The sequence below is a fragment of the Onychostruthus taczanowskii genome, unplaced genomic scaffold (genome assembly GCF_017590055.1).
Source record: "Onychostruthus taczanowskii isolate IOZ18803 unplaced genomic scaffold, ASM1759005v1 scaffold77, whole genome shotgun sequence".
Lineage (NCBI taxonomy): Eukaryota > Metazoa > Chordata > Aves > Passeriformes > Passeridae > Onychostruthus > Onychostruthus taczanowskii.
In genome coordinates, this window is record NW_024505561.1 from 1,106,086 (window position 1) to 1,131,179 (window position 25,094).

Here is a 25,094-nt window from a genome sequence, read left to right on the forward strand (position 1 = left end):
AGGAACAGCCCATTATGGATCTTACTGCTTTGCCCAATAGGCTGCTGCCAACAAGGACCAGTGACAGATCATGGAGAAAAAACAACTGTAAGCTTGTACTTCCTCAAAATATGCAAATTTGCAGATGCCTGGCTCAGAACTGTGAACATTCAATCTCCCCATGAACTCAAAAATCTTCACACCACTAGCTTTCCACAAGAGAACCAGAAGTTTTCAGATGCCAAAGCAGTGAGTCAGTTTAAGAGGGGCTTATGATACATATTTCTGTGTCAACACAGAAAAGACATGAACTGGCATAAGATCCCTTCCTTTGTAATAATTCTGGGGTTTGTTCCCTATTTTGCTGTGAGTTGTAACAATAAAAGTACTTCCTGCTTTAATATTGGTAATACCTGTTCTCACTATATGATTAGATAAATCACATGTCGCTTCAGGATGGAATGGATTTAATTACATAAAATCAGCAAAGTGTGTATTGCATTTGATAATCTCAAAATAAATGTTCTACTTTTCCTTTTGTTTGCTTGAGCAAATATATAATTTTCTGTACTGTTTGCCCTATAATCATTGCACTTGTTTGTCGTGCACAGCAAAGCCTCTAATAGTGACAATGGGTGAATTAATCTCTATTAGGTTGGTAATAATTTACAAATTTTATTGACTTTTTAAATTAAAATACAAGATTAGCACCATGCTAAATAAACTGTAGTATTTTTAAAGTCACAGAAGACTACTCAAAGGTAGGCATGATAAAGAACAGTAACAAAGAATATTCCAAGTTTGAATTATTGCATCCTCATGACTTCATTTTGGAAGGTTTTGGCTTTTCATTTTACACTATCATAGAAAAATAGGAAGCATAATTTAATATTAGTGATCTGATGACTTTTAAAGGTTTTCCAGGTGAATTCAGGACTACTTTACTACACTTTATAACATGAAAGAATGGAGGCAATAAAAATAAAAATCTGTTGCCTTCTTTTTGTATAAGGGTTCATGTTAAAACCAAGGAAAACTCATGCTGGAGACTTTGATGCATAGTTCAAAAATAAACCTTGCATAGAATAAATAACTATGAGTCATAGTAGATTATACTAGATGGAAAGTTTGTGCCTTGTTGAAGTTCTTATAAAAGAAATATGCTCTTACTGAATTCAACTTAGATCTCTTTTAAATAGTAAGTGTAGTGATATTTTACAATTTCACACACTGATACTCTGAAACATTTTATATTTCTAAATCCAAGTTATTTATCACCTCTAGCCATGGCAATTTGATACAGTACCCTCAATAAGTTATTTAAACAATATTTTGGGTTTTGAAATATTGTCTATGGGGTCTTCTTTCAGTGTAATACCCACAACAGTTTTCTATAAACTCTGCAACTTTACCAGTCCAGAGAGGAGACTTCAGTGTAATGATGTTCAGCACTGCAGCATTTACAGACGTTCCTTTCAACCTTTGTGTTATTATGCAACCTCTGCTGAAGACTTTTTCTCTTGGCAGCTATAGGTCAGATTTTCATTGAGCATCCTGCCCTGTCTGTGAATGTGTGCTATTGATACATAGATTGTGCTGAGGGTTTTGCTTTTTACATTTTTACAGATGACACAGATACTCAAGCGGGGTGCCTTTAAAGTCTGGAAATTGGTTAGGAGACTTATGTGAAAACCACAAATTTTTCCTATGAGTCTAATTGTGACACTTTGCAGAAAGTTTTTCTTTATATAAGAAAATTTTACATTTTGTAGTTCTATTTTGATGAATGTTCTATAGATTTTTATGTGTACAGATTGGTATTTTTAGTGTCATTTATATAATACAGATAATAAAAAATTGATCCTCATATAGTTTAATTAATGCATTCAAAAATTGGTTCATTCATTATTTTTTCTAGAAACAAATATTCTTTCCAGTTTTATAAAACATTTCTTGGTGCTTTTGTAGTCAAAAAAATCATTAGATCCTCTCTAATGAAGTAAAACTAATCTGCCATTTAGAACTGTTAGTCTATGAGCATGTACTTCAAAATATAATTTTGTCCTTCTTAATAAAAGTTATGGTTTCTTATCTTCTTTAGCAGCTCAGCTTCTCCTTGTATTCCTCTAAAATTATGTGATTGGAAGCACAAATTGTCTTATATTCATTAAAATTACTATTTTTTTTCTATTTCCAATGTAACACTGTGTTTCTAGGGTCAAAGTTTTTTAGCACCAGTCCACATGTGGGCTCTCAGGAAAATTAGGCTGCATTAATGAAAACTGTGAATTTAGAAATCAGGGATGTTAGCTCATTTTTTTTTCTCAGTTCATTGAATAACCCAAACTGAAGCTGCTTAATTCAGAAGAAATTTTAATTTTTGAAGTGTAGTATTCCACACAAAAATTTAATGAGGCAGCCCAGTTAATGCCTACCTGCTATGAGTGCTTCTGTGACAACTCTCTGTGAAAAAAGACTGAAGCAAAACCCAGTGAAAAGGACACAGGTACACCCATGTATGCCATGCTGTAGCCTTAGTAAATGATCCAGTCAAGCACTAATGTGAATAGTCACATCCAAATCTGAAAGGCTTTCATGCTCATGGAGCACCTAAGATATCAGAAATTATTATAACAGATCAAAGCAGCTGAAATAAATTGTTACAGTCATGCAACAGAAGACTGTTCAGATTCTTCCTAAAAACATGCTTTATACATATGAGACAGAGAGAGGAAATAGGAAGCATAAAAGCCAGTCCAATCTCACAATGAGTTGTCGTCCTTTCAGAATAAACAAGATATCTCTGCTGCCAGCAAGACCTTCCTTCAAACTTTATGCATATTTGAGAAAATCCCTTGGTTGGAGGGGTTGCATTCTAGTGTACTGCTGTATAATAAGATGTAGCTTCTCTTCCTTAGTCTGAGGAGTGAATCTCTGTCATGTTAAACACATTTGTGTCTTACGTTAGTAAGAGCTTGCCATGTTGAAACTTGTGTTATTCCTGATCTTACACACTCTGGGTATTTGTGTGAAGAAATGCATGTCTGAATGGGCCTCTTGGCCTCTTTTTCAGTGAAGAGATAAATGAACCCTTGTAGGATGCAATTAGTTTAGTCTTCCAAATAGCTGGATAGAACTTCCTATAAGGACTTTTTCTCCCCTTTGTAAAGGGTATCAGTCTAAAAGTACTGGTAGAATTTATGTTATAGAATGTTAAAATACCTAGTAACTCAAGCTAATACAGAGTATCTATGCTGAGACAAAAAACCAAAATAACCTCAAGACTAAATATTACAGGTGGTAAACTGATCCAGAGCAGCCATGTCTAAGTGTTTGTGATATTTCACTTGAAAACTAGGTACCCATATTTATCCATATACTGCATGTAATATCATATAATACTGTTGATCTGTTTTTGCTAGTACTGATCTTCTGGTCTAAGTGATGTATTAGGCTCACTGAGCTAAACTGTATAAATTAATTACACAAGAAAAAGCATCAGTTTAATTCTTCCTCAGTACTATAGGTCAAGGATGGAACATATTCTTGAATAAGGCACCAAACCTTGCGTTTCACATAGTTTCTCAAAGTTTCAGTTTAAATGTAAGATGAAGTTGGGAACAGATTTGGAGAGAAGTAGAGTGTTTATGAAAAGAAGATTAATTTTCCCTGTTTCCTTAGCCTGTTTTCACTGTGGGTGATATTGTGCTATCTAGAACTCCAAGTTTTAAGTCTTCATCCACAGAATCACAGAATTACAGAATGGGTCAGGTTGGATGGCACCACAGGGGTACCTCTGGTCCAGCCTCCCTGCTCAAGCAGGGTCCTCCCAGAGCACATGGCACAGGACTGTGTCCCGACAGTTCTTGAATATCTCTAGTGAGGGAGACTCTGCAATCTCTCTGGGCAAGGTTCAGTTCTTACAAACAGTTATTATAAACTGTTATTAACAGTTCTTAAAGTACTTCTTATAAAGTGCTATAAAAACCTGTGTGTTCATGTCATTTTTGAAAATATGACAATGACAATATTTGAGAGATGCTTATGTTCCTGTATAAAATAGGTTCCCAGCAATCGTTATTTTAATATGCCTCACTGGCATACCCTGATGTCTTTAAAACATCTGAATCACACATTAGTACAGCAGTTATAAATGAAGTAACATGTTTTATGTTACATCTCATAAAAATACATTTTTTTCATTGTTTAGTTAAGTGTTTCTGGAATCTACAAAGCAGGGAAGACAGCTAATATTATTCAGCACAAACACTAAAACAACTTGCTCTTTTCTACTTAAGGAAGAAAAGTATATAAGCAGTGCCTCCTGAAACCCTTGAACAGAAGATGTTTAAAATAAATAAAAACTAATTTAAAAATCCTAACAATGTTTTTGATTTAAGGATGTCTCATCTTGCAGTGAAAAGTATTAAACATTGTCAGTTAACACATTGCAATTTCTGAATGGTTGAAGAACAACACTGAATGGTGCTGGCAGGCTAGACAGCAGCTAATGGAGAAAGGTATCATTGTAAAGGGTTTTTGAACAAGAATGTCTAAATAAATATAACTGGCCCTGGATGACATATATTTCTAGTACAGGAAGGTTTTTACTGTGATCAAGCCCAACAAAATCTCAGATTAGAAACACTGCCATTCAGCCTTTTGACAGCACACACTGTATTTGCAGAGATACACAGCAATCATTTAATCTCAAATAAATATTTTAATATAGAGAGAATTAGTTTTTCAAACAAGAATTTTTTACCAATCAGTTCAAGAGCTGATAGCTAGGCTCTGCTCTCTCTCTGTAATTTTAATTGCTTAGTAAAGGAATATATTTATAGTGAAAAAGAGTTTAATCAAACAGCCAGAAGTTGTTTATTTGCCTTGACACCTGTGAAGAATTTAAAATGAAAATTATTTCAGCTTATGTTTCAGTCAATATATTTAATTCTTTTGTATTCATATGTTAACAATGCCATGTTTGAGTGTACAAGGAAGTGTACAACTTCATTTTTTTGGGGTGAGATTCAACTGACATCTATAGCTATGCAAACATAGGCATCTGATTTGGACTTCTTGAGTCTGTGCAGTCAGTGGAGTGAGCCACATCCTACTTAGTGCTAGTGAACTGGCTGTTTCTAACCTCTGAAATCACTTGGGAGTGTGCAGCATGGAGTGATTGCATAGCTTAGATCATATGAGTCTTGTCCTCAAAGTCATGTAAGGCTGATGGTAAAACATTTGCACCCTGAGGGAAGATTGTCATGGTTTAACCCCAGCCAGCAGCTGAGTTCCATGCAGCCACTTGCTCATCACCTCAACAGCAGGACTGGGACAGAATCAGAAGGGTAAAAGCTAGAAAACTCAAGGGTAGAGATAAAGACAGTTTAGTAGAGAAAGCAAAAGTCACACTCACGAGCAAAGCAAAAGAAGGAATTAATTCACTGCTTTTTGTGGGCAGGCAGGGGTTCAGCCTTCTCCAGGAGAGCAGGGCCCCATCACATGTTAACAGTGACTTGGGAAGACAAAACTTCATCTCTCCAAACATCCCCCCTTCCTTCTTCTTCCCCCCCACTCTACATACTGAGCATGATGTCCTGTGGTCTGGAATATCCCTTTGGGTCCCCTGTCCTGGCTATCTCCTGCCAACTTCCCATGCACCCCAAACTTCCTTGCCATCATGGCAGTACAAAAAGCAGAAAAGGCCTTGACTCTGTATGAACCCTGCACAGCAATAACAAACACATCTATATTATCAAACCTGTGTAGCACAAATCCAAAACATGGCCCCATACCAGCCACTGTGAAGAAAAATAGCTCTACTCCAGTTAAAACCACCACAATTAAGAGCATATTTCACAGCCACCAAATGGAAAGTACAGAAATGGGTCCCTTCTAACCTGTGCCTCAGGGATCTGTAGTTACAAGTGCACCACTGTGCACCACCCTTAGATGTTATCAGAAGGTAAAAATACCCCAAGTTTCCTGGACTCCAGCTAGAGCTCATTGGTTTGCTGTTCCCTGCTGCCTTTCAGGTTCCTCTGGGCTCTGAATTCCTCTGTAGAGAGCGCCTGTGTGGCAGATGCCTCAGCAGTGCCATTGGAATGGTTCACAGTGGTAGGTGCAGCACACACGATGGGTCAAGCAGATGCTCACGACAAGAAAAACTCTGGTATCAGCTGTGTACACAAATTGTACTGGAATACATGAAGAGAAGCCATATGTAAAAAGATCATACAGTTGTTCAGATGAGCAGTTTTCTCTAATAATTGCATCAATCCAAAACATTTTAACTGTTTGGGATTTACACAGCCTTTTTTTCCCCTCCTTTTTCCAAAAGTATTAAAAAGACCTTGAATAAAATAGACTATCATTTCATAGAAACAGAACAAAATCTTTCTCTTTCTCAGAACAACTCATGTCCTAGAAAAACATCTCCTAGTAGTGTAGGCAGTGTATGAAGTTAATTTTTCTCATTTATATGTGTGATTGAAATAATTCTGAACTTATGCATTTAAACTTGTGTGGATGTGAGAATAATGCTCCATCACCTTCACCTGTCTTCTGGCAATTAAGAGGTACAGATACATACTGTAATTATGTTGTAGGGAATTTTGTCAGAGAAAATACATTCTGTATTTTCAAGAAATCAGATAGTATTTTTAGGTTTTTTTAAATCTTATTTGTGTCTTACATTATCTTGCTACTACTTCAAATTTCTTTAAAAATAATTCATTATAAAAAAATTGCAGAACTGTAGTCATGATGCATATGCAAAAGCACTTATGAGAAGTCAGCTTTAGTTTCCAGCATGTCTAGTGGTAACTTTAGTTTACATTTCATTACATCATTCCGATCAAAAAGAAACAAAAAATTGGGTGGGGCCTATGTTAATACTTGCTGAACTGCACCAAGTCTGATTAGCCCATGATCAATTACCTGTGTTCAAAGGTGCCTTCCCCCCCCCGTGTTCACAGCATTGCAAAGTGAAACAGCAAAAACTCCCTTGTTTTGGTGGTCCTGCGGAGAGAGCTCTTCTGTCTGTTGCTGTATCCTGCGTTGCCACCCAGTGGAGAAGAGTGTAACTTCTGGTCACAATCCAAAGGTGAGACGCTTTATCACAGAATCATAGATTGTCCTGAGTTGGAAGGGACCCACAAGGATCATCGAGTCCAACTCCTGGTCCTGTGCAGGACACTCCAAGAATCACATTGTGTGCCCAAGAGTGTTGTCCTAACACTCCTTGAACTCTGGTGCTGTGACCACTTCTTACCCCCTGCACAGCAGCCCTTTGTTCTGCAAGCAAATACTTGAGGGTGGTCTTTTTGGGAAAACATGGATTGCTTTTGTTGTTTTCACTTGCTCTGGTGTTTGCCCCTTCTCTGTACATATTTGCTGAGTTTGGCCGGTGTGCTAAGGCCACATAACATGGAACAATGATGTACTTCCATTTACATTAATGTAAAAACTGATCAACGTGAACTGGATCAGAGCTGTGATTTACAACAGCGCCTCATATTTTTGGAAAAAATTATCTTATTTTCTACTTCCTTTAAGTTATGCCACGTGCTGTTAAAATCTCTTTTAATACAAACATCTTTTAGCCTTAGCTATGTTTAAACAAGCAGCTCACAACTTTGAGGAAAGAAAAACAAACCACCCAAACTCCAAACCTGTTTTTCACTTCATAATACTGAATTTTCTGACTCATTCTGTACTTATTTCATCGAAGTGTTTGCAACTGTTGTACAAAGCTAATATAGGGAAGTTTTGGCAGCCGCTGGTATTTAAGTGGTGTATCATAAGGAAATACTATGAGTGTTTAGCAAAAGGAGGACAGAAGAGAAAGCTGAATTAGAGTACAGAAAAAAAAAAAAAGGAAGTGCACTGGTGGACTCTGAGGAAGAGAGATATATGGATGGATAGAAGACAGTGACTAATAGCTTCTGTGTTAGAAGCAATCCCTTAACAGCTGTCACTTTGCCCTGGTCCACAACCCCAGCAGTGTCCAGAGGAGACCAATTACAAATGGAGAAAGATATCTGGTAAATCCTTTGGTTTTGGAAGTCTGTAGTAGGCTGTTGCTGTGACAAAAGCCAAGTTACCAAGCAAACAATCTCAAAGAATGCTTCCTTTCTTTAGAAAGATTAAAAGCAACAGAAGCTCAATGTCTTCAATTGATCCTCATATTTTCAGCTGAAAAGAACCCTCCTTATCTAGTCTGCTACCTGGTATCTCAAATTTTTAGTTTCTTCCTCCAAAGACTTTTTCAAGTGTGGGAAGGAGAGGAGGGCAGGGCTGATATTGCCCACAAATCACTCATGGAGGGTTAAAACTTCTTGTGAGATATTCTGTTTCTTTAAAGCCCTCTTAACATTAGCTTTCTCCTTTTATCAGTCTTTTACTCATGAAACCAGGTTGTAGCAGATAAGGCAGAAATTTGGGAGAATATAAAAACTATGTCTCTGTATTTTTCTCATTGTCTGCAGTGTGAATAAAGATAACAAAAAATATGCTATTATTTATAATTTTCAAGGTAAAAATATGCATAAACTGCTGCAGTTCAGGATTCCGATGGGAAGAAGAAAGATAATATTTTTTCACCATGTGTGTAGAATTTCTTTTGTTAGTCTGGTCTCAGAAGCACAGAAAAGCTTGCATTAGGACAGGAATATGTAGGAATATTAGGAAAGGAATAATACCTCTGGAATTGCTGGTACAAGTTCTGTAACAAGTCAAGGCCCTAGATTAGTATATTCAGGACACTGGCAAGCTAAGTAATGTTTCCAATGGCTGATATTTCACTAATTTTTGTAGCAGCCTATTCCGATGTTCAGCTGCTTTTTCTTTCCATATGTCTAGCTGCTTTTTCTTTCCATTTCTTTCCATAGCATTTCCCATAAGCAACTTGTGCACGTTAGCTCTTGTTCCATCACTGTGCATCCTTATGAAAAGATTATACCCTCCTTCTCTGTACCTATAATTAGTTATTTTTATAAATTGTGTGGGGAGATCCCCTCTCAACCTGGTCTTTCCCAGGCTGAATAAACCCAATTCATGCATCCTCTCTTTATATGTGAAGTTCTCCAATTCTTTTAATATCTTGGTGTCATCTTAATGGATTCACTTTTCTTTTCAGGTCCATAAAGGCCCATATATAGCTGTGACATTTGCAATTACAGTTTTGGTTTGTGTTATATCCTTTTTTTCTTCCCTTCAATGCTCTGTCTTAAGTGTAGGTTGGGCAAGGTAACAAAAACACACTCTGAAATTCACTGCTCATCCTTAAAATGACGTCTGTCACTTTGGGTATAGATTTGAGTGTTTTTCTAAGATCAATCATTTTGTTATTCTATTTTATTTATTTTCTGGAACTAGTTACATCATTATTCAGCCTTCAGACTATTTTTATTCTTATATATTCTTTAAGATTGTATCCTATACAATCAAAGGTGTGTAAATTGTGGCCAGATATTATTAATGTTTGATATACAGATGTATATAACAAATGATTAATAGAAAAATAAACAGTCAACAGCTAAGACTGGGGAGAGTTTTCAAACTAGATAAAAAAATCCCACCTATTTTAAATCTTGAATATATGTGCAGAAACTGGAGAGGGATTAATTTCTCCTAAATTATGGACTTTTTACTTTCTTTTTACTTGAAGAATCAGATACAGCAGCATTTTAATTTGTATCAGGAGTGTGCTTTTGACATAAATCTCTCAGTCATCTCTAGTTACTTCAGTTCATGTTGTGAAATAGTCTTGGGCCAAATAAACGGGATTCCTTTTAGATGAAACTAAACAGTAAGACGTGCCTGAAAATCACATCTAACACAGCCTGACTACTAATGGGCATTCAGTCTCTTGGGATTAAAATAGATCTAATCAAGTATTCTCTCTCCCACAGATATCTGTAGTGTAGATATTGAGCCCTAAGCATCAAGTTCTGACATAAAAAAAAAAAAAAAAAAACCCAAAAAACAAACTGTAAATTAGTGGTTACATAATTTAGCTACTTGCTAATATTGGACACAACTTGGCTTGTTATGGCTCACCCCAGGGAGCTGTGCGTGTGTGTTGGAGGAAAGGAGACTGGTAGGAAAAGAAATGTACAAAACCTGGTAAACCTGGGCACATGAGGTGAATAGTCTGGATTTCAATTTAAAAAAAAAAAAGGAAGGTCAACATGTGATATATTTGTATTCAGCCTATATTGCCTGTTCATTATTTTAAGACTCATTACTTTAATGGATTATATAACAATTAGCATTCTTTTTTTAAAAAGAACCTTGTTGACGCTTGTATTGAGGAGGGAATTGTTAAATTATGTGCTTGATATAAAGCACATAAACAATCTTGTGATTGTTTGAAATAATTATGTTTATAGCAACACAAATCTCTAATGAGGCATGATGAACTGGGGCATCTACTTCAATGGAGGAAAATAAAGTGAAACACTTTTCCTCCAAACAGAGTACATGCTCTGTTGTTTCAGTGGGACAATCATGTACAAAGCAGTGTATTGGGATGTTTTTCAGCCTTAATTGCCCTGTCAGTTACAATTAGAGGTGTTAATGTAACTGTGAAATGCTACAAATTACTTGCAGCTTTTGCTCCTTATGCATTCTCAGGCTGTCTTGCACAAAAGGGTATCAAAATGACCGAGATCTCTTGCTGAGCCTGTTATTAAGGTTTCCTTGTTCTGCTCCCTGGGTACAGTTATTCACTCAGTGTGGATTCAGTATTATGGGTGTAAAGATGCCTGTAGCAGAATGGATCCTTTTAACTTAAAGGGAAAAACGTTCGTGTATTAGGCATTTCTTCTGAAATACCTGGAACTATAACAGCAATTTTTATAGCTGTACTGGTTAAAAAATTACAAGTTTTGCAACCAAAGTTGTTATTGGCGTGAAATCATATAATTTTCAAGATCTTACAGGTGCTTACTGATTTATAGGGTTTCTACATTATTTTTCTATTATACTTAAGGAGCAGATGTGTTTCAAAATCCTGCCAATGTGATTGTCTAGAACAAAGAGATCATCTCAGCAGAATGACACAGAAATTTTTGACTCTTGGAAGAAACATAACTTGAAAGGGGAGGTCTGAGGACACTGTATTGGCTAGTCCTCTCATTCCATTCAGCAGTATCAAAATGTTGTTTGGGCCAACACTAATAAATAAACCAAAGGAGACAAATGAGCAATGTGATACTGTACTCTGTGATAGACAAAGAAAAGGAAGAAATGCAGAGGATTCACAGGAGGGTGCCCAGATGCTCTTGGTAGGTTAGATTTTATTTTCTTCCACTACTGAAAACTACTGAGTGCAGCAGTCATTCCGTGAACTAATAGACTTACTTCATCTTGTTTTGAAACAGCTGCTTTGCATTTCTGCAGTCTTAGAGATTGCATTGCTCTTTGAAAGGGCAAATGTCTCTGACAGTGGATTAAACTCCCTAGTGTTTACTTCAGAGCTGGAAAAAAACCTCACACTGCAGGATGGTTTTATCCTATTGCCTGAAGTCTTGGAACACTGAATAAATTGTACACAGTCTGGGACACTTCAATTTCACCATCAAGAGATGGATGACTTGGTAAAGTGACAGATGTGTTCAGATTTCAAGTATATATACTGCTTAGTGAAAGAATTTAAAATGTAACTCATCATTATTGTTTGTTTCTTTGGATTAAAAACTGATTACCAAAGCCCATTATTTATAAGGTAACACTTTAAATGGGATTAATCTAGATGAAATAGTTTCTCCTTAATATTTTTGTTCTTTACCTGTGCAGTACAAGCATCCTGGTAAAAGAAATGTAAATTTTAAAGACTGTAAAACCTGCCTGTGCTTATAAGGGAAGATGTCAGTATTTGAAAATATTTTGAAAATAGGAGAAAATTCTGCAAAGTCTTTATCAGTCTTCAAAGACGTGAACAGTTTTCAAAAAGACTTTTTTAACTCTCTTGGAAATTTTGAAATTTTGAGGGTAAACATGTTTTGTGTGTTAGGGAAGTTTTTATCCATTTTCCTCAGCAAAACAAATTGGCAATTGGCTAAAATGACACAATGGTTAAAAAATGTAAATACATAATTGTTTACAGCAATTGTTTAAGCCATGAGAAATAATGATAGAACTGGCAACTATTATTTTTTGCATAATGACAAGTATAGATTCTTTTAGAAACGTAATGACCCTGACTTATGCATCTGTATTCTTTGTGTGTGTGTCCTGACATATGTGGGATAGGAAAAAAGTCAAAGCATAAGTGTATTCTCCAAACAGACTAAAAAAATTTTAAAACCAGTGTGACATAGTATGTAAATGAAACCTAGGATGATACTTACCAAGAAAACCTTAATTAGATAGGTTTGTCAATCCCATATATATGTCCTTGTGTGTGTCGATTTAGCATATTAAGGACCAAGTAGCACATTTGTCAGTCTACAGCATGTAATAATTGAAATTGTCTAATATTGTAACTTTTTATATCATAGTTTGATTTTCAGTACTTCTTAGTTGTAGGAAGTGTTTTGAGGGCTTGAATGCAACACTACCACTATCACCACAAATACAGATTATGAAATATTTTTCTTGCTGAAAGGAAATGTTTCTCAAATTGGAATCTCTGGCCTAGGGAGAAAAAGAAAACTGAACCTTTTTCTGTCTAAAATAACTTGGGGATGAGGCTTTTGTGTTTGCTACTTTACATTTCTAGTCTAGTCAGGGAAGTGGATTTAGAGCCTAAGAAAATATTTTATTGCTGCCACAACATGGTGGATTACGTGCTTCAGTTCCTGGTCTGCAAACACTGGGAATAATGGAGCATGGTTTTAACCTGGGCTTTAGGCATCTGACTTTGGGCTTTTTCATAGGCTAATCTAAACAGCAGCCAGAGCTGGACAGACTGCAAGAAGGTGATTGGGAAGCCCTGAGTTAAGCTTCTTCTCTAAGCAGCTCTTTTGGAGAAGCAGCCACCTTCCTCCCATGATAACATAGGAAGCCTTGCCCAAATCCTTCCGATTCATCTTTCTCTCAGGCTTCCTTTGCCTTGACTTTGTCATCTGCTTAACTCAGACAAGAAAAAGGCTTTTTTTGAAGGTAAATGCAGTCAGAGAAGTATTGCTAAAATCAAAGGAACTACTTATGTGTGTAGCCCCACACACACAAAAAAAGTACTTGGGAAGCTGGGGTGTTAGATAATGAAGTTTTTGAGGAATATGCTGTCTGTTTGGCAGAGTTATTTGTTCAATAAATAGTAACCAGACAGCATTACTTTTGCAATCAATAACTGTAGTATTTCTTCTCATGTTTGTGTTTAGATAAAAATGTATTTATGCCGAAGCTGTTGCAAAGAGTGACAGACTTTAAAAGTGGCATAGTCACTCAAATATTTCACATGTGCTTTTCACCAAAGGATGACAAGTTTTATTTTTGTATAAAGGCTCTTATGATAAACAGAAAGAACTCTGCTGCTGTATTTCATAGATATGGATGATTTTTAAAAGAATTTCCAAATATATTTTCACATCAACATGCAGAAACATAAAGACATTAATTCTTTTTATTTAACACTACTTGTTCAGATACTGAACAGTTACACTTGACCCATTTCTGATCTCTAGAGAAGAAGGTGATTAACTGCAGGTTTTGCTTCCCTTCTTCAGTGTAGCTATCTAGAAACAAGCTATAAAAAGGCCTATTCAAGGGAAAGAAAGAAGGTCAAGCACTCAATCAGGCTGTAAGAGCTGGGGTTTCTCTAAGAATGGAAAATTTTTTCTATAAAATAATAACTTTTTCTGTAATAGTTTTTTCTATTATTAATATAAAATTAGCATAGGTTTTGTACAAGTCATTTAAATCTGTAATTCCACTATACCTGCTTACAGAAAGAGCAGGTTAAGCTGTGGAAGACCAATAGCACCCTGAAATAGAATGGATGATGCAGCATTGGAGGTTTCTGGGTTTTGGGTATTTGTGTAGGATCCCCAGTGGCTCATGGAGTGGAGAATAACACTAAAATTTTTAAATTACCTTGGCATAGCATAGAAAACATCTGAAAAAAAAACAATAGGGAAAGCTCCAATTAGCAATTGTAGATAGACAGAAAAAATGTTGTGTGCTTACTGGGTGAACTGATTAGGTAGCAACTCTCCAAGGGAAGGTGAAGAAGCTGTGGTGCATCACAGTCAGGATGTATTCCAAGGGAGATGTGCTGTTGGAAAGGAGCATGTATCACAGCATGCCAAACAGTTGTGGATTTTCAACTCTGTCAGGGCAAAGGAAGGGTCAGCCAGAATAGCGTGGCCAGCAAGGGTAAGGAGGGCATGAAAAGAGCAAGTTCTTGCTGAGAGCTGTGTGACACAGTGTTCATAAAGCAACGTTGGGCTGTGGCACACTCACAGAGTTTGGGGTCTGTTTAGTTTTTAGGTTTTTTGTGTCATTTTATTATGATATTGGCACCGTAATACTGACCAGTGTTGCTATAAAACAGAAAACAGGGCAGGATTACTATGGGAAAGATAGAGAAAGAAATAACACTGCTCAGAGGTAAATCATGATAGTTATGTCTGAGAAAATAATTGGTGATTTGTGGAGGCGTCACATATCTCAAGTCCATCTAATTTATTCTGGCAACACTCCATTTACTCCACATTAAATGAAATGTCTCCATAATGGTGTTAATAGGTAAGGGCATTCTCTCTCTGCAAAGGCTGAAGTCTTTTCTAATAATATGCATAACAGTAAAGGTGCAAAGTGCTGTATTTTGTATTTTTGCACAGGACAGAGAAGTCTTTATCTGATTTAGGATAAAAATTGTAGTTATTACTTCACATTTCCTTTGGAAAAGAAAAAGCAAGGAGGAATCCTCCACTGTCAATGAAACCTGATGAACAGGACACAAAAGTCCTTTGAAGTCAGCCATGGTTTAGGGATTTTACAGTTATATGTAAGCAGTTATATTATACAGCAGATGAGTATGCTGGGGTTGTCACACAGTCATAGGATGGTTGCAGGGAGAACATTCAGTCTAGCTCGCTGCTGAGGGCAGGGTCACCTAAGGCTGGTTTGTCAGGGCTCTGTTCTGTCCTACATTTTCCTTAGTCTTTCTTTTGCTTATGATTCTCCTATAAAAATTTCACGTGTTATCCTTTGTGACTCTCTCCAGAGAGAGAGAGTCCAGATTTAACTCCAGGTGGGTTTTGACTTGCCTCCATCCTTGTACCCCATCTCTATATTTGTCCTTGGTGCCTTGACCCTACTTCCACCTCCTACAGACTTTGTCCTGTGTGTGAGGGTAGTCAGATGTTCCTTGTTCATCCATGTAGGCCTCCTGTCTTCTTTGCTTGATTTCCTCCACAAGAAAGTGGACTGTTCTTGAGCTTGGATAAGATGAACCATCTTTTTTGGACCTGTTTTTTCCCCAGAACCATCTCCCATGACAATTGTCTAAGCAGATCTGTGAACTGGCCAGAATGTACTCTTTCTTCCTTTCTCCCCCATTAAGCAGGGCTCTTGAGAATAACAGAAAATATTTTAAAGGTACTTTGAAGTCTTTAAGGTGTCATTCCTGGGAAGTGAGCTTGAGACATTGCTACACAGCTTGCAGGATGTTGAGTCTGTGTTCTGTTCTGGTGCCACCATCTACCTGACTTTTAAATTGCAGTTATGTGTCCAGTCCTGCTTTTGAACAGTGTGTCTGTATGGAAACAACCATCTTCCCTTAGCCTGTGTGTGGTTCTGCTAAACTAAAGAAACTCTTCCAGGACATATCTTACCTGCTTAAAGGAGTGCATTGCAGAAGGTTCCTAGCTGAGCTGGCATGTCCACCCTGCACTGTGTGGAGGTGCCATTCCCTGGCAGCAGTGTAGCTGAATGTTAAGTCACACATAGCCGTGTTTGTTCCGCTCTTGCATCTGAAGATTCTGTTTTCATGGCTGCAGTGTTAAGTAGCTCACTGCGATTATGTGATCAAATACACTTGATAGGGAAAGAATTTCTGTTAGGTACATAAACATAATATTGGGAAAAATGTAAACAGTACAAAGTATAGTGATACACAGCTCTGTCACTTAATTTCTGACTCCTACTGTACTTGTATTAACCACCCGTGACAATCTCTGATACAAATATCAGACACATGATGAAGGCAGACTTTACAATAAAGTAATGTTTACGTTTCCCTTATCAGATCATATTTTTGTGGCATGAACTGGTTGAGTTTATCTAAAATACACCTGGCTATTTGTCAAAGCAGTTTTAGACCACTTTAAAGATTATTCTTGTTTTTTTTTTTAGCTTAAATATCCATTTCAGGACTCCAATACCATTGAATTATCAAAAAGTTGTTCAGTTACAATACACGTTTCATTGACAAGAGGAATAGTTCCTTTTTAATTGTATTAATAGACTTGTCATAATTAAAATCAAGATTAATTTTTTTAAACATAACCTCCATGTTTTGTAAGCTGTGAAGGAGACTTGAAAGTGATTAAAGTGATAAATCCACAAGTTAGAATTCTTTTCTGTAGGAAGCTCAATGTCTGTTTCTTTCTGTTAAATTCTTGTCCTTTTTGCTCTTGCTGTTACAGAAAACAACATGAGTTTTTCTCAGCACCTTTACTAGTAGGTAGGTGACATACATATGAATAATTTGAGTTTTCAAATTGCTGTTTGTAAAAAATATTAAAAGATGAAGGATCTTTGAAGGCAGATAAAATAAACACAAAAATTATGGAGTTTGAATGTCAGTCTTGTTGGGAAAGAAATCCTAAGTGCAGTAACTTCTATGACAATTCAATTAAAATTTTGAAGGGGTTCTAAGTATTTTCTATGTAGTTGCAGGGAGTAAATTTTACAGAGAAGTAAAGTATTATCTGAAAAATTGCTGGCAATGGAAAATTATGCCCAAATGGCATATTAATATTGAAGATGGTGATTTGTCAAACTGTGGGCAAAAGCTTTTACACAAAAAAACCAGTCTGAGATATTAAAATGTGCTCAAAATATTCCTATTAAAACATTTTTTGTCTGAAATCTTCAAGTTCTAAAATTTTCATAATCCTTTGTTTAGTCCTTATTTTTTATTAATTTAAGATCTTTTTGGGGTATAGGGCACTACATTACTCTTTGTATTTTGCTATTATTATTTAAATTTTAAGCTGTAGGTTTTTCTTCATTCTAGAAGGTATTATCAATCACTAGTTACAAAAGCCAGACAAGCAAATATTGAGTGATGAGATTCAGTTCTTAAACTCATTTTCCTTATCTTCCTTCCATTTATCTTGCCAATGAAATCTATTCCCTTACCTAGATAAAAACAAATTTCAAAACATACTAATATTTCCTGACCATTTCCCCAAAATACTAATTATAATATCAAATAATAAAGTGCAGAAAATAAACAAATAAAATACCTGCAAATTATTATCTACAATGTTCTTCTATTCAAGTGTATATGAATATTGGGAATGTCTATAAATCTTGTGAAAAATTTGCCTATGTAGAGCTGAAATAGCAAAGGGTATAAATTTAATTATTTGTACATAAAAGTTGCTACTTACACATTTATACCTGTATGTAAATGACTTACATATTATTTATGATTAAGCTTGTAACTGTAAAACATGCAGAGTGGTGACCTATACTGGGTCCCATAAATTTTTCTATGAACTGTGGTTTAAACACATCAATTGATCTAAAAGGTTAATAAAAATGCCTCCCAGTTTCCCGTATCAGCTGTTTTGTTCCTCCCTGGCAATGTCATAAAACGCCAGCGCACTTACTGATGTTGTGAAGCAGTCACAAGAACTATTTTTATATCAACCTATAATAATTCAGGCTCACCTCACTGAAGTTTTTTGGAGCGAGTACAGCAGGACGTGGCATCACCTAAGTTTATCTAAATGATGTTGACATGAAGAACCTTAATTAACTCTCCATAACTGTGCTGAATAACTTACCAGACACTATTTGTTTAGGAAAAAAATGGTACAAATCAGATCGACCAAGCAGAACCAGAATGGTTTTATATATATATCTGTATGTATGGTCCAACACCACTGACTGGCTCCCAAAATCCTTGGAGTAGGGTGATGTGTTCAACAGAATGCCATGCCCTGATCAAAGCTCAAGCCTCTTAAATCAGCCCAGTTGAGTGTCTGATGATCTGGTTGTGAATCAGCTGGGTCAAGCTTAGCTCCAGTCATTTAATGGAAGTGTGCTGAGGAAAAGTCACTGTTTGAGTTTGAGCAGAACACAGGTTGTATGGATGTCAAAATTACAGAGTGGCATTTAGAGAAAAAATAGAACTGGAGACTATTATCATGTTGTAGTAGGCAGGAAAAATTGTACATATGAAGATTTTTCACTACTGCTCAGTTAGGGGGACAAAATATGAGACACACCATCATCAGACAAATTATTAGAAGGACAAATGGTCTAACTGTATAGAATGGGGGAAGAAAATGAAAGGAAATTAATTTGAATAAAGGTCAGAAAGTCAGCATCTGTGTTGGGCAGCATTGCATAGCAGCAACAATTTTTTAAACCAGTTTGTCTTAAATGTGGCATCCTTTCATGGTTGTAACTACCCTGCTGCATCTGAAACAAGGGGTCACATCCATATTTTTAAAACTACAGAAAACTCTTGAGTAATTAATTCAACTTGTCAACATCTCATGGAGTTAAATATACATAAGCTTTCTATCACTGTTTCCCAGGGAGTATCAGAGAAAAAAGAAATGCAGGAAATGCAGAGGCTGTTGAGCAATTTTCATAACTAAACAGTCAGCGATAAGTACAAATATTTACTCTTTTCCTAAAATATTTGTATGAGATAATATTTCATAATGACTGTTTTCTTTCTTCCTGTTCAAAGATTCCTAAAAAAATAGGAAGAAATGGCCTGGTATATATTTAAGCACTCATTTGATACATGAAATCTTTTTAGCCAAGTCAGTGTAAGCAGAACTGTGCATTACCTTGAAAAATGAGGGAGTTTCTTTCCTTACTGACTTAGGTCCTATTAATTTTCTTATCAGTTTGCATCTTTCAGAAGTAGGCTTTTGACAGTCATCTCAGCATTTAAAGTGCCCATCTGCTCTGTTTGGTAGCATCAACTTATGCCCTAGACCTTCATGAATCATTGAAAATGACCAATCAGCTTTTAAAAATACATATTGTCAGAATATTTAAAAAATATTGTTATTGGTTCTGACTATTTTACATAAACATAGTAAAAACACATTCCATACAGTAATTTAAGATATCTTAGGTTAATGTAATTGTTCTATGGTTTTGCAGAGATGTTTTTTTTCCAAAAGTTATAGAACACCTAATTCTTTCCACAACATATTCAATTCTTGTATGCCTGTCTTTTCTGGGAGTATTTTCCTAAGCATAAATTCTTGAATTTTATTATAAGAGTCATAATTTTTGCTTGGTTGATTTTTTTCCTTGTATTATTTTTTCCTTGTAACCTTAAGGGTACTACCATATGAATATTAATTTTTGTAAGATACTACAAGTGTGGGAGATGCAGGAAATGGGGATGCTGAACACATGATGTGCAGCTGTCCCAGTGAAACTGGGTCTGACTCCAGCCCTGAATAATACATTACATCTTAAGCTGGGTTTGTTCTGATTTAAATCAGTCTTTCATGATGTCAGGGAAAGTATCATAGGAGGGAAAAAGGATTGATTCATTCCAGAGGTTAAAAAATTAATTTAATGACTTGTGGCTCATTTATGATCATTTTCCTACCGTATCCTCTAATGTTTCTTTTATATCTGAAAGAGCATACTAATGAATGTGCTGTAAGCTACACTATGGAATTCTCCAGTGTGCAATCTCAGGAGAATCTCACTGTTCCCTTTCTGCTTATAATGCACTCAGTTCACAAGAGAATTAGGAGAGGGTACTCAGAACCCATCTCTGCTTTCACTAGCATTACCTCCAAGGCACCTTTATTAGTAACACAGTGCATCATGCATTTTAAAGACTGGTTTACCATTGATCAGTTTTTCTTTTCATATGTCTTCAAGCAATTCTGTAGATTGATACAGCACCTGTTGCTCTGATATCCAAATACTAAACAGTATTGAATGCTGCTAGGCCACAGTATAAGTAGCACTTTCATCTCTTCTTCTGTCATGAGAAACAGGGAAGTGTTGTGTCTGCAGTTTGCCTACTTGCACTTTTTAAAATAGCAGCATCGCTCTTAGGGATGCAAGCTGGCTTGAGGTTGTTAAAGAATGTAGAGTCAGGCCATTCTCAAAGAATATTTTGTGGATAAAAATGTGACACAGCTGGCCTTTTAGTGACCACTGGGATTTCTAGGCACTCTCTTTACCCAGGGAAGGAGCTCACTAGTGTTCTTAAAAAAGTTGCTTTGTGCTATGTTATCCTCTAAAATCAGGCATTAGAAGTATGGCATTAGAAATATGGCATTAGAAGTATGGCAAGTAAATCTCTGTTTAGTGAGCATTCAGTGTCAGCATCGCAGTAAAGGACGGTAGGTATCATCAGTGAGATTTGTGGAAATTTCATTATAGGAATGCCTGAAAACTGAGCAATTTTCCTGTGTTCTTGCAGCGGTTTCACTATCCTGATAGAAAGGAAAAGAAACCTATGGAAAAAGAAAAAAAGTACGTTAAACCGCATGTCTGTTAAACACTCTCAAAATGGAAAGGTGGTGCTGTGTTTTAAGTGTCTTCTTGTTATTGAAATCTCATCTGAAAATTGAAAATCTACACCAAAAAGATTAAAACATTCCATAAGACATAGATTAGAACATACCATTAGAACACTTCTTGGTATTTTTAGTAAAATGTTAAACTGCTTTGGAATGTTGTGGGCAGCTGTTCTGGTACTTTCTGTACCTACACAAGGCGAAGATAAATGGAGTAGCAAAATGTGCCTTATGGCAGCCTAAAAATTTATAAATGGCATATTAAATTCTTGTTGGGGGGCCAAAATGGTTATTGATACTCAAATGAGTTTTGTTCAAAAATTTATATTATTTCTTCGCAGTCCAACCTGTGTTGATAGGATGATATCTACTTAATAGGAAACAGATGGAAACATGCATGTATGTGATAAGAAACATTAATTTAGGCATACTTTCTTCTGTAGATAATGTAATTCTCAGTATGAGAAATAGCTGTATGATTTGCCCTTATATAAGGTCCCTCCCTCCCTAACAAAATTATTTTTAAAAGTGAAAATAGTTATTTAAAATATTGCCATTGAAAACAGAAAGTGGGATATAGAATACCAGCTAATTCCAAGTCAAATTAATTTCCAATCCCTCACTTTAAAGCCACATTCTGCCTATGAAAATGGAGAATTCAGTAGTTTTTGAACAATTTGATGGAAAAATGCCAGGATTGAAAAGAAACACTGAAAAGAGACTTTGAAATCTGAAGATAAATGAAAAAATGCACTAAATAGGTAGCAGAAGAAAAGTCAAGTTTTCATCTGTCTGTACTCATAATCAGAGATCAAATGTCAACAATTTCTGGTACCTTCAGCTCCCAGTAAAGTCAGTGCAAATTTCTTTTAATTGCACTGTAGCACTACAAACAGGACCTTCCAATTTTGGTGGTGAACTTCTGGAAATACAAGTTTTATCCCTAAGCAGATAATTTTAAAGTCAACTAAAGTTAAACATCTGAGAGGGCTGGAAGTTGAATGAGTGCACAGCAGGAAACAAATTACAGAGACTGAGAAGAATCTGGAATAATGAAGAAATAATGTAGGGTCTTTAGTAAGTCCCTAAAGATGTTTAAAAGAAGGGAGGAAAAGATCAGAAAGATGACAGGAAGTCCAAAGAAACCACTGTATATCATACAATAAAACAGAGTTGAGCTGAAACTCCTAAGAGTTAAATGTGTGAGACAGGAGAATAACACCAGGAAATATACATAAAGGAGAAAAGGTAACCTGTCAAACAGATCAAACGTTAATTTACCTCTGAGTGACATACTTTATGCTATTTGGAAAAAAAAACCCACTTCCCTACGTTCACTAGAAGAGAGAGAATAAATCTGCCTATTTGCTCAAATGCATCCCTGCTTTGGCCTTTCTTGTATCCTCAGGCATATACAGGCATCTCAGCCTTGCTAATTCTGCTGAAAATATTTTTCACTACTCAGGCAAGGCTGTCATTTCTATCCCCCTGCCAGCTGGCCCTCTGCTGATATATTGAAATAACCTGTCATCTGAATGACAGCTGGCAGTAAGAGGACTTCTGGTGATAGAGTTGATTACTAAGCCTCATTGACAGAAATAGGTGTTTTTGCTCAGTCTTTCTTCAGCCTTCCTTCCAGGCAGAAGAGTAAAGATAAATACTCACTGACAGACTTTGAGTTTAATGAGAATACTCAGCCATGTGGATTTATTTTTTTCCCTTCTTTTCTCTTCTCTCTTTATTTTAATTGGTATGATTCTTGGCCACAGTTTCCAAATGCTTTAAAGGTGATTCCTTTCTCTGAAGCTGTTCTTATCCTACAATATATTTACATGCTATACTGTATGTTACTATAATACAGTTAAAGTTACTTGGATTTTTTTCCTTTGTCTCTGAAGCATAGAGACAGAGCCTGAACTGATATTATTTTATTCTTTCAGATGAAAACAAATGTTTCATTATTCAGACTATAATACTGGATATATTCACAGCCTTTGAAGGCAAGAAATGACAGTGGAAGATAAAAGGAAATTATATACTCTCTGCCACTGAAGGATGCTCTCAAAAACATGCAAGTAGAGAGCATATGGCTGCAATTACCAGTGGAACTTAAGACACTCTTTTCAATTACTTCAGCAGCTGATCGTAGATAAATAAATCCTCAGATACACAGATAATAATAATAATAATAATTTGAAACTCAGCAAAGCTGTGTGTTCTCTTGGCTACATGTAATACTGGCAAGCATTGCATAAAAAAACGAAACAAAAACAAAAACTGATGTATAATTTTCAGGAATTTCTTCTTCTAAAGAAATGTCCAATACATTTCTTTTTAAAACTATTTCTCCTTCTCTCACATTCTTCTCCTTAAAAAAAAAAAAAAAAAGGCGATTCTTTCTTTCAACAATACTAGATTTCTTGAAAACCTTTCTAAACCTAAAGTGTTGAAGCAAATTAATTGAAATGAGGCAGGTGTGAGAGACCACTGTAGCCTTTAAATCAGGGTGGTGAGGGAGTCAGACCACAGATAGCAAGGACCATGCTGCAGTGCAGAGGATAAACAGTTCTTAAGAAGGCTTAACTCCAAGGAGGCCTTTGTGGCATCAGATAAAGTGAAGTGAAATGTCTATTTTCATACAGCACATACTTGTGAAGACTGAAATTTTCTCAGTTTTATTTTTTAAACGAAAATAAAAAGTTTGGACACATATAATGAGTTAATATTTTTAAGATCTTGGATGTTTTTCTGGGTATTCAACACAATGCAATCATAGAAAGAGCAGAAGGAGAGATGACAATTTGTTACAATGCTCCTACTAGCAGCTTTTGGGTTGGTAATAACAGCTAAACCCAGAATACTAAAGGTTTCCCAGAACTATCAGACTTACTTTAAAAAAACAGTGTTATTTCTCACTATCTCTCTCATATAAAATTACTTCAGATGCTTGATGACTTGAAAGGGTTTTTTATTTGATGGTGCCAGCATGACTTTAAAAGAGGCATTTGAAACTCTAAGTCAGGACCAGTCTTTATTTGATTTTAATCACAGAACTAAATGTGAATAAAAAGGTATATTCACAACACCAGTGCACTTATATGTTGTAAAAATATAATCCTTAGTATCAAAGACTTTTATTATAAAATCACAGAATCATAGAATGGTGTAGATGGGAAGGGAGACTAAAGATAATCTAGGTCCAGCTCTCACTGCCATGGGCAGCAACACCTCCCACTAGACCATGCTGGCCAATAAATGTGGCAGGAACAGGGATCCAGAAGAGAGGATATATGGTTAGAAAAGTCTTGGTCTTATGAGAATGCATTGAATCATTTTACAGCCTTTTGCAAGTCACTTTGCCTTTTTCTGATTTCCCACATAAGGGTAACTTCACTTACCTAGCAGCCTTATGGGGGCTTATGGGGGAATAATGAATATAAAGTAAATCATGCTTTTAAAGTATTCTGATAAATTATCATTACTGTGTTAGTTATCATGAGGATCATCAAAACTGGGTGAGCAAAATTCTACAGCACATTGTCAATTGATATGAGAAAAGACAGGATGAAATTTGTCATTGGATTCTTAACTTCATCCACCCTTGTCAGACTTTGCAAGCAGACTCAGGATAACGTGTGATATTTCTTATCTAGACATACCAAGCTGAATAAGGAACAGATTGTCAGCCTAATATATGTATCACAGTGGCCCCAGGGCAGAGCAAATCTTTATGGTCAATTTATGAATGCCTGAAAGGTTTAGCTAGGAATAGAATAATGCAAACTGGCAACCTTAACTGTATTGTAATTTCCCAGTTAAAAATCTTCATTGTTAGAATGAATCAGTTTGGCAGTGGTAGCCCAGAATTGATTATTCTTAAACCCTCAGAATAGTCATCACTTTTGCAGTTAACACTGAATGAACTTTTAATTCATTTATTCTAAAAGTTCATTTCAATAAGTACTTGTATTGAATGAACAACAGATCTGTATTGTCTCCAGTCAGCCTCAGGGAATGTTAGACCTGGATCTATGGTCCAGCTTTAAATTAAACAAGCTTGTGCACACAGCCACTACAAGAAATAACCCGAATGGTTTTATGTTTAAGAGTCTCAAAGAAATAATTCAGCATAAGAAAATTATTGTAAGTGTGTTTAATGATCAATGACATGTAATTCAAAGTAATGTATTTATGTCACTTAGTAGATTGTTCCAGCAGAAAAAGAAATAGTGGCTACAGTGTTTCAGATATACAGTGCTTCTGTCTTATCAGAGCATGAATTTGCTTAAAAAATGAAAAGCTGTTCTATTAGGCAGATGTATCTTTCGTCTTTGTCAATACTATATAAATAGTATTTACTTTTTTTTTCATTATGATGTTTATATGGAAGCCATCATTTTACGGGATATA

General features: G+C 35.9%; 1 protein-coding gene across 1 annotated transcript in view; it reads left to right on the top strand.

Annotated features, from left to right (window-relative positions):
* Nucleotides 1-25,094, top strand: part of GPC5 (glypican 5) — a 572,404-nt gene that overhangs the window by 111,085 nt on the left and 436,225 nt on the right. The window contains exon 6 of the mRNA XM_041423410.1: nucleotides 5,935-5,947. Coding sequence (XP_041279344.1) covers nucleotides 5,935-5,947 — 13 coding nt within the window. The remainder of the gene's footprint in view (nucleotides 1-5,934; nucleotides 5,948-25,094) is intronic.